This window comes from Myxocyprinus asiaticus, chromosome 19 (genome assembly GCF_019703515.2).
Source record: "Myxocyprinus asiaticus isolate MX2 ecotype Aquarium Trade chromosome 19, UBuf_Myxa_2, whole genome shotgun sequence".
In the NCBI taxonomy this organism is placed as follows: domain Eukaryota; kingdom Metazoa; phylum Chordata; class Actinopteri; order Cypriniformes; family Catostomidae; genus Myxocyprinus; species Myxocyprinus asiaticus.
This window is the reverse complement of record NC_059362.1, coordinates 44,752,216-44,768,038: the sequence shown is the minus strand read 5'-3', so window position 1 is coordinate 44,768,038 and position 15,823 is coordinate 44,752,216. Positions and strand designations below refer to the sequence as shown.

Below are 15,823 nucleotides of genomic sequence, written 5' to 3'. Positions count from 1 at the left end.
AGTATCTGCAAAATTCACTATCGGTCGACCTCTAGTCTAAACATCAAAATTAATGCATTTTAAAATGTAATAGATTTTTGTTTAAAAACTCTATTTTCAGTTTCCTAATGTCATCGTTTTCCAAAATATGCGGTTATGGAGAGTGTTTTCGAAAGTCTCTATATTCGGTCCCTAGAAAGCACCATTCCAGTGTGGATGAGAGGCGTAAACTTAGCTAAATCCAAGCGTTTTCAAATAAAAATGTGGAAGTGTGGATATTGTGAGTCCAAAAACAGGACAAGGAAAAGCTCTCTCTGTGTAGCCTATATACTAAAGATGGCAATATAGGCAAGGCTATGTTCATAATGGAATACTCATGTATTGCTTACTGCATAATGCATAGATTGTAGACACTGCATATGGTATATTTTAAAAAAATTGCATGTGTAACAGTTACAGAGAGTAGTATGCTACAGTCACAAGTCCCCATTGCATTGCATGTTTAATTTAGTAACTATCAGTGAATAAGTATTTCGTAAGTTACCATCTTTGCTTGTGTCACTTTGGAAAAATACAACAAATTTCTGTGTAAATGATTAATGAAATCATTGGTACTTACACTATCCTATTCGCTATATATACTGTAGTTTACATACTGCATCCTGCAAAAATAGCATATGTAGTACGGTAGTGTGCTGTTAAGAGCTCATCCCACTTCTGCAAGGCCTTCCCACACAATCCCTGTGCAGCAGGACGGCATTATTAATTCTACAACATGCAAAATCAGCCCTTCCCTCACAATGAGTCAACACCATCTCTGTTTGCTCTAAGAATAGCAGCACATAGATTAAACTCCCAGACAGGTGAAGGTGACTTTCATGCTCCATTTTAAGGCATTGAAGTTATTAATTGGACGCTCATCATGTATGGAGTTCATGCTGCTCTTGGTTATGCAGTGCATTTGAAGGGTAACACATCAATATTTCATGTATGCTGAAAACAGGACCAAGGGCAGTGGACCAACCCGTGAAGGAAAACATGGATTACATTTATCTTAATAAACTATCAACAAAACATAAATCTGTCTGTCTCCTCACACTGTGACAATGACATCAAAATTATCCTCTGTACACATTATTTTAATGAGACTCCCCCTTAGTGATTATAAACAATAACAAAAATAAAAACAATTATTTTGCATTTGAATGCAATTTTGATTGGCAGTTCTTGACAGTCCAATCAAATGAGTCAAGAAAGAGAATGTTTGCATACTGTGCACAGTATACATATTGAATGCAGCAGAAATAGGATCAGTAGTGTGGTAGTATGGTATTCAGAACATGTCATTTCACATGTCCAACGACTGGTGTGCATGTGAACGCACTCACTGTGAGAACTTTTATCGAACACTAATAACATCATGAGGATGCCCCATTAACGTTTTAACAACATTTGTTCCCAACTTTTACATAACATCAGCCAAAGTCTTTGGAATGTTTCCTAGCATCATTTCATTAGCCTAGCATTCGTTAGCAGGAGATTGCTGGGCATGTGTCCAGATTTAACGGTCACATCATGTGCTCTCATGAGTGCAAAACTAAGCTGTGTTTATCACAGCAATAACACAAATCAGCCATTCACAATAGGTCAGTGTGGAGAGCCAGTCATCCATTGTGCCTTGTTTAGAGTCCCTGCCTCGTTCACGCACATTTGGCCACAATGTTCCAGCTCACTGCCTTACACATGTCTCTGGCTAGATCATCACAAGCGCTTTGCAGTCTGTCAGGTTAAAAAAAGTTTTTGACTTTTTGAGTTGAATGATACCATCCCCAAGTCTCTAAGATATTCTGATCTCTATATGACTCGGAACCCTCCCTCAATTGAAGTCTATGGGATTTTTTTTTACTCGTTTTATCATAAATCATAAGACTCATTGCATTAAATGTAAAACAAAATTTCTCCTCCGCAAGGCAGATGATTTGAGGTGTCATTCATGACAAGTTTACAACCTGGTCTCATCACGTTACTATACTTCATTTTTTGCATGACGATTTTTACTTGTCTCGTTGTACACTAGAGGCGCCAGAACAGTGGCGGACTGGCCATTGGAAGAACCGGGACTTTTCCTGGTGGGCCGGCCGCGAAATGGGGCCGCCGCATTATGCGCCACTAAATGCGTAAGGGGGCTGCGATATGCAGAAAAGGACAGCAACCCCCCCCCCCCCCCCCCCACCCCAACAACTTTTGGGCCAGTTTCTATGTAAAATCCCAGGCCGAATTTTCTTCCCAGTCCGCCCCTGCGCCAGAACAAATACTTTTATTCACTTTGACACAAATCATGATTAAAACTGCAAATTATTATTTCATAAACACTTACTTTACAACTTGTTTCTCACACAATGCTATCTTATAACATCTAAACACTTTTACTATAGCGCATGACTAATTTTAACGTTTGCATTACATAACCAACTACATTTACAAGCTTGTTTGAGTGTGATCAAACTGCGTGGTAGCTCAACAAATAGAGCGTTGCACTCGCGATTCAAAGAACCGGTACGAGTCCTGAAGAGCACGCAAGTTTAAGTCAACACGCGGGCCGAAAGAGTCACAGAAGCACCACAAAATGACGTGGTTGTTTCAGAAATTGCGTTTTTCATCTTACATTTACTTTTTATGACAATATCAGTTAGGTTTAGGTTTAAGGTTTAGAGTAAGGAGGTCAGTTTTGTTAATTTAAAACTAGGGATGTCCCGATACCATTTTTTAGAACACGAGTACGAGTACCGATACTTCCTTTTCGTTACCCGTCAATACCGATACCCATTTTGTTTGTTTTATTTTTTCTGTATTTCATATTCAACAGTTTATTTCAATTTTATCATCAAAATGGGGTCTAAATAAATGAATACATTAAAACTTGAATCAAATGAAAATAGAATATTTAACAACATAATATTGTATTATTTTTTTATCAAATGAAGAGCTTTTATACAGATCCTCACAGCACAATCCAAAATACAACATTGGAGTTATTTTTGTCAAATAAAGTGCTGCACAACAGAGCATCACAAATGTGAGATATTGCTTAAATATAAGATAATTATTATTGATTTATTATTAGTAGTAGTAGTAGTATTACAGTGAATATTACATAACTATACAGTAGAGATATACTTATGTCATACATTTTTTATTTCAAAGCCCTTTCCGTTTCACTGTGTTTTGGCGGTAGTTTCTCACCTCCAGAAAAGCAGGACGCTACATGACCCAATGTGATTATTAAACCGCAAAAGGCTGCCATTTAATTAAATATGTAGTCTGTATGTGCTGTGCGCTACATAGTGAACTAGTGCTCTGCTCACTGCCATCTGCTACAAACAGAGTGTGTGATGCTCATGATGGTGTTTTAGAGCTGCTTGGTATGAGCAGCTAGCTTCACATTTACATTCAAACATTCGTAAATCAAGATCAATTTACTTTGAAGCATGCAGCACTCGCAAACTATTTATCTCATTCAATCGCAGCCTTTGCGGTTTAATAATCGCACCAGGACAGAATGTCATTTTTATTTGTGCGCTAAATGTATATGCATTCACAGTCGAGCTTCAAATGGTAACAGTTTTTGGTATCGGAGCATTTTTACGAGTACGAAGTTCAAGAGCATGGTATCGCACCCGATTCCAATACCAGTATCGGTATCGGGACATCCCTATTTAAAACTCGATAGAGCATTAACCTTAAAAACCTTTTAGCACCACACAGTGGACATTTCACCTCGGAACTGCAGCGATATGTGTAATGAAATATGTAATGTCATACTGCAGAAATGTAATTATACTGCAGTCAAGTAATTTTCATGAGATCAGTCTGGAAATGTAATACTTGTGGGATAGCGGTCAATTCTGCAAACACAACTGCTTAAACTCAAAACTACAAACTTCTAATGTCAGTTGGATGAATATTACATGTCTTCATGTTACAATATAATGCAATTACCCTCTAATCCCGTAATCTTTCAAATGTATTTGCATGTTGCGTAAGAGAGATCAGTATAATGCGACATCTGTTACAATTGCACGTGTGGACAGACACAAGCTCTCTACAAAATCAAAAGGCTTACGGGGACAACAGAGCTACATCTGGACAGATAATGGAATGATTGCACTGTGCTACATAGATGTAGATGTACTTACATAACAATTGTTGCACAACACAACACAATTCTTCCTTAAAAGTGTGTAATTTCTGCTCCACTAGCAACACCAAATGAAATTGCAAAAATAACGATGTTTCCCAGACACTCCACCCATCCGCCATTGGTGGAGTCAGGGTGGTAGTCCCGCCCTAAACTCACGCTATTGGTTGAGTCAGTGCTGCTTTGTCTGGATGGGATGCTCAAACAAACAGAGCAATGCTTTGAAAATGCTACAGAGGCATAGTGTTCACAGTTTTGGAGGGAATCAACTTTCAAATGGGTTACTTGTAGTTGACTCTGCATATTAAGCTGGGATAAGAAAAGGTAGGCCTATTTTAACATCAAAAGTTGTTCCTTTAACTGATTTCTGGGTCGTGGCAGATGTATGTGAGGCTGTTGTGGTGCCATGACCCGATCATATGAGCGTAACAACACATCTTTTTCTGCCCCGTTTCCCACGACAACATCTGCCACATTGTACACACACTCATGTCTAATATACACATACAGAGAATATAAGCCAGACATTGACTGAATAAACTCAGACTCTCTGCCAACTATTTGAGAGTAACGTATAAATTAGGCATGTGCAAAATGATATATTTTCAAAATCGACTAGTCTGTGGGAAGTCTAAACAACTATTCAGTCTTAAAGGGATAGTTCACCCAAAATTTTGCCATCATTTGCTCACCCTCAGGTTGTTCCAAACCTTTATGACTTACTTACTTATGCAAAACATAAGCTCTAAGTAGCCTATGCATTTTTAAAAGTTGAACTATTTTACATGTCATCTTCAAAGGGGCCATGACATGTCTTTTTTATTATTTTAATTTGTTCCTTGATGTTCACTTATAATAAAAGTAAAGTTCTTTGCACAAAAAAACAAAACAAAAAATAATAATATATTTGTAAAACACGATCATTTTCCACCACCATTCTGGCCCTCTCCCAGAAATGCTCGGTTTTGGTGTTGATTCTCTTTAAGACTTGACAGTAAACACCCACTGTTATGATTGGCTCTCAGCTCATGATTGACCTGCTCTCTCCTTGCCACAGTTGCTGGGGGGGCTATGGAAGTGATAAGGTAAAGTAGGCATTGATGTGTTGTTGAGGAGTTGGTCAGATGCAAATGTCTACCACAATGTGACATCACAATGTGGAGGAAGTAGAGAACGAGTCATTTTGGCAGCTTGGTTTCAACAAATGTTCTTTTTGCCTAGAGGAGCAAGATTTGAGTTCTGAAACTTACAGTATGTTTTTATAGTACAATGACTATGTCAAAAGATCAAGGAAAATTTGATTCCTCATGTCATGATCCCTTTAAAATGAAACACTAAATGGTGTAGTACAGTGGTTTGCAAGTTCTCGCTTGAACACGCAAACAACAAGTTTCTCTAACAGTGTCCATAAATGTGCGATGGACGTCGAAATATTTATTGAAAATGTAATTACATTTTGGGTTGTATGCCTTCAGAAGACTTGGAGTTTGGAATACACACTGGTCACATGGACTCATTTTATGATACTTGTGAATTCTTTTTTAAACTTTATTTTATTTTTTTTTTTTTCCCTTTTCTCCCCAATTTTGGCATGCCCAATGCCCAATGCACTCTAGGTCCTCGTGGTGGCGTAGTGACTTGCCCCAATCCAGGTGGCGGAGGACGAATTTCAGTTGCCTCCGCATCTGAGACCGTAAATCTGCGCATCTTTTCACGTGGCATGTTGAGCACGTTACTGTGGAGACCTAGCGCGTGTGGAGGCTCACGCTATTCTCCGCGGCATCCACGCACAACTCACCACGCACCTCACCGTGAGCGAGAACCACATTATAGCGACAACGAGGAGGTTACCCCAACGTGACTCTACCCACCCTAGCAACCAGGCCAATTGGTTGCTTAGGAAGCCTGGAGTCACTCAGCACACCCTGGATTCAAACTTGTGACTCCGGGTGTGGTAGTCAGCGTTTTTACTTGCTGAGCTACCCAGGCCCCCTCTTTTTTAAACTTTAAAGATAGAGTCAACTATCAACTGCTATTTTATGGAAAAGATGGACCGAAATATTCATGAAAACATCTCCTATTGGTTTCCGTGTAAAAGAGAAAGTGATGCTATATGGATTTGGAACAACGTGGGTGAGTAAATTATGACAGAATTTTCATTTTTGGGTGAACTATCCCTTTTAGGAAGTCCTGTAGAAGTAGGGTGGTGCAATAGTAGGCACATGCACATCAGACACAGATCAGACGCACTTTTCAAGGGGCGTTCATGTAGCACTTTACAGTAATGTTCTACATTTACGTGCTATATAATTGTAACAACTATAGTAATTGCTAGGTACTAACCCTAACCTTAACCCATATTAAGTACATGTAGTTACCTAATATTACTCAGTACTTTCTTGGGTAAGTACACTGTAAGTATACTGAAAGTACACGTACTGTAAAACAAAGTAAAACCGACATTCTTGTATTCAAAAACAGCTGGGATGAACGCAGTAGAACGGAACAGAACGCAAGGGCCTCAAGATGTATTTTTAAAAGTTGAACTATTTCACACGTCATCTTTAAAATGAAACACTAAATGGCGTAATTTCATGGCAGCAACAGTTTCTAAATGTATTGTTGAACATGGGATGAATTTGGAGATGCAACTTCTCAGAGAGAATTTTACCATGTTACCCCTGTCTGAAGCACTACCACAAACAATATTTAAGCTGTAGTTGTCTCTGCATATTAAGCTGGCATACGAGAAAGAATTTTAACATCGAAAAAATTATACACATAAGCATTAAGTTTAAAAAAGAAAAACATTAGATAAACTCAGTAGTCAACATAATCACAACATCCAGCAACCGACTAGTTGACCATACTGGTATAAATAAGCAAGAATTATATCAAAGAAAAAATCCATCTGCAGACTAAAACCGCAGTGACCAGACATCTGATCTGTGGGGGTTAAAGGTCACATATCTCTGTCTACAAGCTCTCAGTTGGCATTCGCTGAGCTCAGACTGATGACTCAAGATTTTGTGGTGTTGACTCACAATCGCCTCGAGCCCTGTAGCATTCTCACATTATGCTCAAAACAAAAACACATGTCCTCTGTCCTCCTTTACCAGATTACTGCAGCGCTGTAGCTGAACATAAATGTGCTAAAATCATTTGAGAAACCTTCGATTTACTATAAGAAATGATGCTGACTTCCTCAGCCAAGAGCAGCTTGTTAAAGTCTCCCATGGAATTGTCCTAAACAAACAATTTCCTAAATAGCTGTGTTAATTGCATGTCTCTCGTTTCACTCCGCACTATTAAAATAACTCTAATTCAAATGATTATTTCATGTCCATTTATTTATTTATTTGGTAAAAGGACATGTAGTAAGCTACTCTGCTTTGTGTTGGAGACCTGATCACAAGGTCAGGGTTTATTTTGTGAATAAATGTATACGTTTTGCAACCGGATGACTGTTTATTATCTCTTATGTATAAAATTTTATGGTGGTTAAATTATATACGATTACTCATAACCATATAAGAAATATGGAACCATATGAGAAATACTCAAACCAGCCCATTTGACACCAACAATCATGCCACGCTTTCCCATTCTGATGGTTGATGTGAACATTAACTGAAGCTCCTGACCCGTATCTGCGTGATTTTATGCACTGCACTGCTGCCACACAATTGGCTGATTAGATAATCGCATGAATGATTGTTGGTGCCAGACGGGCTGGTTTGAGTATTTCTGTAATTGCTGATATCCTTGGATTTTCACTGTTGACCTGGCTGGAGTCACTCAGCACGCCCTGGATTCGAACTCGTGACTGCAGGGGTGGTGGTCAGCGTCAATACCCAGACCCCCTGAGTAAAGTATTTTTAAGAAAAATAGAATTCATAAATGTGCGAAAATATCTACATAATATCATGTGTAAAGCCACAATTGATGCCTGGGTCAAAATTGACCCGGAAATGCAAAAGATGAAACAATTTTATAAAAATGGTTATATCTCTTAAATAGTTTCTTCTAAAAATCTGACAAAAAATGTATTAAGTGCATTTTGGTAGTCTTGACAAAGTCACAAAGTGTGGTTCCCGTACGAAAAACTACGTGGTATTAAAAAATGATGACTATCTACCAGGTCAAAAATGACCCATATGCAATAGGAGGGTTAAGGCCTGAAACATTACTATATGCAAGTATGGGAATGCTACACTTCAAGCTAAAAAATCTCAACTTCATGTGTTGTCAATGTGCTTGTGTAACGCAACGCAAGTATGCATCACGTTCTCAGCGTTGCCACAAGGGGCGCTATAGAGAGTGGTGTTTGTAGTTAGCTACCTGAATTACAACACATCTGGTTTAATGGCACAGATATTTGTAGGTAAATCTGTTGAGTACTAAGGTTTTTTACTGCCACATAATGGCCAATAAGTATGTACAACTGGACTGCACGCTTGCAATGTGTTGGCCAATTTTTTTGTCTATGTTTATAGTTTTAAACTGATGGACAATAAAACGAGTGAAAAAATACCATGAAATTACATTGAAGGAGGGCGGACAGATCTAGAGACCAAAATATTATATAGGATTATTTTGACTTGGGCCAGTGAGCAACCACCTAGAACACCCTAATAACAATCTCGTAATGTCCTAGCAACCACCTAAAACAAAAACTAGAAAGCAAAAATGCCATTAAAATTGACAAAAATGCCCCCCCAATTTGAAAATGCTGGGGTCAAAAAATGTCCCCTAATGAATTCCTCTTTCCCTATCTGTTACTCACTCGACGTTGTGTCAATGTAGTGACACTAGGGGTCACTCTTGGGAGCCCCAAACACCTCTGCTTTTTGAAAAAAGACCAATGGGAATTGGCGAGTGGAATTTGCATGCCACTCCCCCGGGCATACGGGTAAAAAAGGAGCTGGTATGCAACCACTCATTCAGATTTTCTCTTCGGAGCCGAGTGATTGCATTCAGTGCACTGAATTCAATTCTCCCTACCGTTCACCTCAAACTGCTGGATTTACGGCGCATTTCAGCAGCTTCTCCCCGTCTGCACCCGTGGAGTGCAGAGAACACCCCTAGGCTCGATGATTGGTTCCTGGGCCCAGAGCGCCGCTCACGGCCGCGCCCTGCCCCGGTCCCTTTCTTCCCGGAAGTGCATGAGGAGCTGACAAGATCGTGGGGGGCACCTTTTACTAACTGATCCTGATCTTTCAGCTCCCCCGAAAAACTACGTGGTATTAAAAAATGATGACTCCCCCCCGACGTAGACATTTATGGCCCCCAGTCAGTTAACAAATTCCATTCTTATTGGGGAGAAAAAAGAGGAAAAGAGGCCTCTGCTGGGCTAGCCTGTCCCTATTTGTTGGGCAGTCGACTTGTTCCCAAAGGACAGTTTGACACCCATAAGAGCGTTGGGGGAGGTTACATGACGGCCTGGTGCGCTGGCTACAAGGCACACAGCAGTCTGCCCGTCTCGCACCGCCAGTCCACGTAACACAGTTCAGCTAGTTGTGGTATTTTGTATAGGGACCCCTAGTGTAACTACATCGACACAACATCGAATGAGTGACAGATAGGGAATGTCATGGTTGATTTCGTATCCTCCGTTCATTGATGGAGGGAATGAGACTTTGTGTCCCTCTTGCCACAACACTGAACTACCCGCTGAAATGGCCAGACCTTGTCTCGGCTCCTCAGCACAAAACCTGAATGAGTGGTTGCATACCAGCTCTTTTTATACCCGTATGTCTGGGGGAGTGGCATGCAAATTCCACTCGCCAATTCCCATTGGCCTTTTTTCAAAAAGCAGAGGTGTTTAGGGCTCCCAAGAGTGTCCCCTAGTGTCACTACATCGACACAATGTCTTACGAAAGTAACCAGGACGATTTCTTATTTGTAGCATTTGATATATTTCTTAATATTTTATTCTAGGGCTAGTTTCCTAATTATCATTTTTAATTTTCATTTATGTAAATTTATAGGTAACAGATTATCTGATTATTCAAATGAATTGATTAAATTGAAGTATTTAACATAATGTGACGTCATAATATGTCACATGATTAGAAAAAAATATGCCCAAAAAATGTCCCCATAAAAGTAAAAAAATTGCCCTAAAACAACTCCAGGGGGCAAATATTGCCCCTTAATTGGAAAAGTTCATTTCTGACACTTTTGTCCATATATAATGAGCAGAAGCCATAAAACAAGAAAAACAGGCAATACAGATGGTGCAGAAGGAAGAAACAAGATGTCATCGCTGCTTGCAAGAAAATGTAATCTTGGGAGATTACAAGATTTCCACCGTGTAATCTTGTCAACTGGCACACTTCGACTCAGACTGAAAAGTTAGTGGTTGAAGTAAGAAAGTAAATGAGAAACAGCAAATTCTTTTGAGTTTGACAACATTTTATTTACATTTTAGACAGAGAAGAAATTTCTGAGTGTACAAAATGTACCTGAATTCCCCCTGTCGTATGTCAACCTCTAAACTAAGCGAACAAAAAAAGTTTCATTTTTTGTTAATGCATGATTTTCTGTAAAGCTGCTTTGAAACGATGTGTGTTGTGAAAAGCACTATACAAATACAAATGACTTGACTATAAGATTAGAAACATTTTATCAATAATTTTTCTGTAACAAAATGTAAATATAAGTATATTTATAATCATTTCTCTAACTTCATTTGGCATCTTTGATTAACTTTTTTGCTAATCTTGTCGCAATGCATTCTGGCATTACCTTCTTTCCCTGTTGAAAAGACCAGCTTGCAGTTTCCATGCTGGTCTAGGCTGTTTTTTGCTGGTTAGTGCTGGTTTGGTGCTGGTCTAGCTGGTGGACCAGCATAGACATGCTTTTCACCAGCAAAACCCAGCTGGTGAAACTGGATGACCAGCATGGTCTTTTTGATGAAGCTGGTTTAGCTAGTTTAAAAGCCTGATGGGGTCTCCAGCATACAGCATTCCATGCTTGGGAACCAGCACCCAAAAAACAATATAAGCAGGTGACTAGCAATGCTGGTCTTTTCAGCAGGGTTGCTAAGGATACATGATGTTATATTAACCTTAGCCTTAGAAGGCTATAAAAGTATACTACCAACTTTAGGAACATTTAAACTGCTAATACATTTTAATATCACTTCAAATATCCTTTGAATGTATCCTTTGACAGTTCCACACTCATTAAGATGAGTAACTTCAAACACATTGCTACTTATTCACTCTTTTAAAATTAAAAAGAAACCTGAAAATGCAAAAAGATGAATAAACAGAACATCCAAGGCTAAAATTAGATTTTTAATTTGGTTTCAAGAGAGTTTAATGAGCACAACAAAATAAGAACCGTAAGTCCAGGACAGAGTGCACTAGAAAAAAAGCGAGTGTCAGCTAAATGCAGGCCGTTTTCTCTGGACCAAAGCTGATTAGAGCTCTCTCAAGTGAACAGCAAAGTCACTTCAAATGTTCATTTAAATCTTGCTAGAACTAAAAAACATGGACATGGAGTTGAGCACTTAAAATCTCATCAAAGCTATTAATACAGATTTTAAAGCAGTTCTATGAGACTTTCCTTCTCCATTTTGCTGATTAAAAAAAACAAAACAAAAAAAAACATAAATCTTAGTAAGTCGCTAGCGGTGTCACAAAGAACCTAAATATAGCCCTCTGAGCTCTGTCCAACATGCCTGTCGCATCATATCAGAGAATGTTGGTAATACAGCACTTTATTCTATATTTCCAGCTAAGCTATGTTGCATATATACAGACAAACTGCAAATACTCAACATTTTTTGATGATGTCATCTCACCTGGCTCAGTGCAGTTTTTCTCCTCTGTCTTGTTATCGGATATTAATGACATCAGCTGCCGTCCCCAGTGGTCATGTGACTCCATCGGACCCTCCACAATCATGCCATAACCTATAAAACAAAACACTGGTTAAATTACAGGTAAATGAATTAGATTTGTTACTGATATAATAGATGTGGTACATTTAAAATTTGTTTTACCATTACAATAAAGTAATTATGCAAAAAAACATATTATAATAATTAAATATTCCATTTCAACCTTATAAACTCTTATAAATTTATACTTTTGAACTATATAATAACAGATATCACATACATTTCTTGTTAACTTTTCTTGTAGTTTTAAGCTTGATCCTCATTTAAAACGAGACATTTAACATTAGTTCCATTAATAGTTAACATTAGCGAGAGTCACAATTACAAAATATAAAGTAACAATTACGAGATATAAAGTCACAATTACGAGAAATTAAGACAAAATTGCGAAAAATAAAATCACAATTGCAAGATATAGTCACAATTGCGAGATATACAGTTGTATCCTGGCAACTAACGCACAACACACAAACAAGAACCGACACTGGAACAAGGAACAAGAGGATATATATATATATATATATACACACACACACACTAGGGCTAACAAGGAGACAAGGAACACCTGGAATACAATTAAGGCAATGGATGGGAAGACAGACATAAAAGGAAGACACAAAACATTAACATTTTCAAGATAAAAGTCCTTGGGGGGAAAACACAAGAATGACATGACAGAACCAGGAAGGGAGCATGGTCCGGCAGCTCCGGGAAGGGAGCGGGGTCCGGCGGTTTGGGTGGCGGCTCCAGGAAGGGAGCGAGGTTCGGTGGCCTGGGAGGCGGCTCCAGGAAGGGAGCGGGGTCCGGCGGTTAGGTTGGAGTTGGTAGAATATCCGGATACCAGGATGGAACTGGCAGAGGAACAGGAGACCAGGACGGAACTGGCAGAGGGTCAGGGGGCGGAGCCGCAGGAGTCGGAGGCTCAGGGGACGGAGCTACAGCAGGCAAGTGCTCAGGGGTCTGAGCTGCAGGAGGCAAAGTCTCAAGAGGCTGAGCCGCAAGAAGTTCAAGGGGCAGTACCGCTGTACCGCAGGCGGAGCCGCTGAAGTCTTAGGAGGAGGAGGGGATGAAGCTGCTGGAGGAGAGGATGAAGCCGCTGGAGGAGGAGCGGGCAGAGCCACTGGAGGAGGAGTGGGCGGAGCTGCTGGAGGAGGAGCAGGCGGAGCCGCAGGAGGAAGAGTCTCAGAAGAAGGATCGGGCGGAGTCGTGGAAGACTCGGAGGGCGGAGCCAACCAATCAACTGGAGATGTTAAGAATCGGCATGGAAGAGAGGTAGCCATATGGAAAAGTACCTCATACCCACGGTTAAATATGGTGGTGGATCTTTAATGTTGTGGGGCTGTTTTTATGCCAGAGGTCCTGGACATCTTGTTCGAAAACATGGCATTATGGACCAAATGCCAACAGATAAAAAATAAAAACCTGACTATCTCTGCCAGAAAGCTAAAATGGGCCTTGGCTGAATCTTCCAGCAGGATAATGATACAAAATATACATCAAAATCAACACAAAAATGGTTCACTGACCACAAAATCAAGGTTCTGCCATGGCCATCCCAGTCCCCTAACCTGAACCCCATAGAAAACCTGTGTGGTGAACTGAATAGGAGATTCCACCAGAGAAGACCTTGAAATTTGAAGGGTCTGGAGATGTTCTCAGATACCTTGTCATGTGTTCTCCAACCTCATTAGGCATTATAAGAGAAGTCTCAGAGCTGTTATGCTGGCAAAGGGATGTTGCACAAAGTATTGAATAAAAGGGTGCCAAAAATTGTGCCACACATATATTTGACAAAATTTTTTGTTTTTTGATAAAACTTGTGTTGTGTTTCCAATTGTTTGATATCCATTAGAGGATAGATTTTTGTGAATATTTTGAATAAAAGATCAAAAGGATAAACAATAAAGACAAATTTTTCACAGCCTTCTTTGCTTATATTTACCAAGGGTGCCAATATTTTTGGCCACAACTGTAAAGTCGCAATTACGAGATATTAAGATGCAGTTGTGAGATATACTCGCAATTCAAGATATAGTCACAGTTACGAGAACTTAAGACTAATTGCAAGATATAAAGTCGCAATTGCGAGATATAAAGTTACAATTGCGAGATATAAATGTGCAATTCTGAGAAATTAAGTTGCAACTGCAAGAAATAAAATCGCAATTTCGAGATATTAAGATGCAGCTATGAGATATAAAGTCGCAATTGCAAGATATAAAGTCACGATTCCAAGAAATTAAGTTGCAACTGCAAGATATAAAGTCGCTATTACAAGATATTAAGACGCAGTTATGAGATATTAAGTCGCGATTATGAGATATAAAGTCTCAATTACCAGAAATTGTGTAAAGTCACAATTGCTAGATATAAAGCTGCATTTACAAGAAATTTTGATGCAATTGCAAGATATAAATTCGCAATTGTGAGATGTACATTTGCAATTATGAGAAAATAAGATGCAATTGCTAGATATAAAGTCGCAATTATGAGAAATTAAGGCACAGTTTTGAGATAAAAAGTAGCATTTGAAATATAAAGTTGCAATTGCGAGAATTTTTTTTTTTTTTTTTTTGTGGATTTTTTCCCCTTTTCTCTCTAATTTGGAATGCCCAATTCCCAATGTGCTTTTAAGTCCTTGTGGTTGCATAGTGATTTGCCTCAATCTGGGTGGTGGAGTACGAATCCCAGTTGCCTCTGCGTCTGAGACTGCCAGACTGTCTGAGCGCGTTGCCATGGAGACGCAGTGCGTGTGGAGGCTTCACGCCACCCACCGCAGCATCCATGCTCAACTCACCATGCACCCCACCGAGAACAAACCACATTATAGCGACCATGAGGAGGTTACCCCATGTGACTCTACCCTCCCTAGCAACAGGGCCAATTTGGTTGCTTAAGAAGCCTGGCTGGAGTCACTCAGCACGCCCTGGGATTTGAACTAGTGAACTCCAGGGGTGGTAGCCAGCGTATTTTACCACTGAGCTACCCAGGCCTGCAATTGCGAGATATTAAGATGCAGTTGTGAGATATAAAGTCGCGATTGTGAGACATAAAGTCTCAATTACCAGAAAATTAGTCAGTTTGCATATACACCAATACGCTGATTACACTCTAAAATCAGCTTATTTAAAAAATCTGACAAGGCAAGAAATCCTCGTTTACATGACATTTGAAATAATCGCGTTATTCTCTGATTTTGACGTCAAACCGTGAAGAGGCATGCGCTCAACACGTGCCCGCATTGGATGAGCTGGTAAGAACACAGGTAAGGTGTTACCAGAAATTAAGACACAACTGCGATAAATAAAGTCACAATTGCGAGATACAAAGTCGCAATTGCGAGATATAAAGTCGCAATTACGAGAAATTAAGATGCAACTGAGAGATATAGTCGCAATTATGACAAATTAAGATGCATTGCGAGAAATAAAGTCACAATTGCAAGACATAAAGTCGCAATTGCAAGATATTAATTGCAATATTTTAAGACAGTCGCGAAAGTCGTAATTGCAAGTTTATATTTCGCAATTGCATCTTAATTTCTCATAAACCCACAATTACGAGAAATGGTTGCAACTGCAAGAAAATAAGTTGCAATTGTGAATTTATATCTCGTAAATTGCAGCATTATTTCTCGCAATTGCAAAATATAAACTTGCAATTACGAGAAATAGTCACAATTGTAAGATGAAAAGTCAGAATTTCTTTTTTTATTTATACCAATAAAATAAAGC

General features: G+C 39.3%; 1 protein-coding gene across 1 annotated transcript in view; it reads right to left on the bottom strand.

Moving 5' to 3' along the window:
- The window catches only part of LOC127409647 (sodium/potassium/calcium exchanger 4-like), a 69,726-nt gene that overhangs the window by 39,919 nt on the left and 13,984 nt on the right, over positions 1 to 15,823 (bottom strand). Inside the window, exon 2 of the mRNA XM_051644348.1 lies at positions 11,991 to 12,101. Coding sequence (XP_051500308.1) covers positions 11,991 to 12,101 — 111 coding nt within the window. The remainder of the gene's footprint in view (positions 1 to 11,990; positions 12,102 to 15,823) is intronic.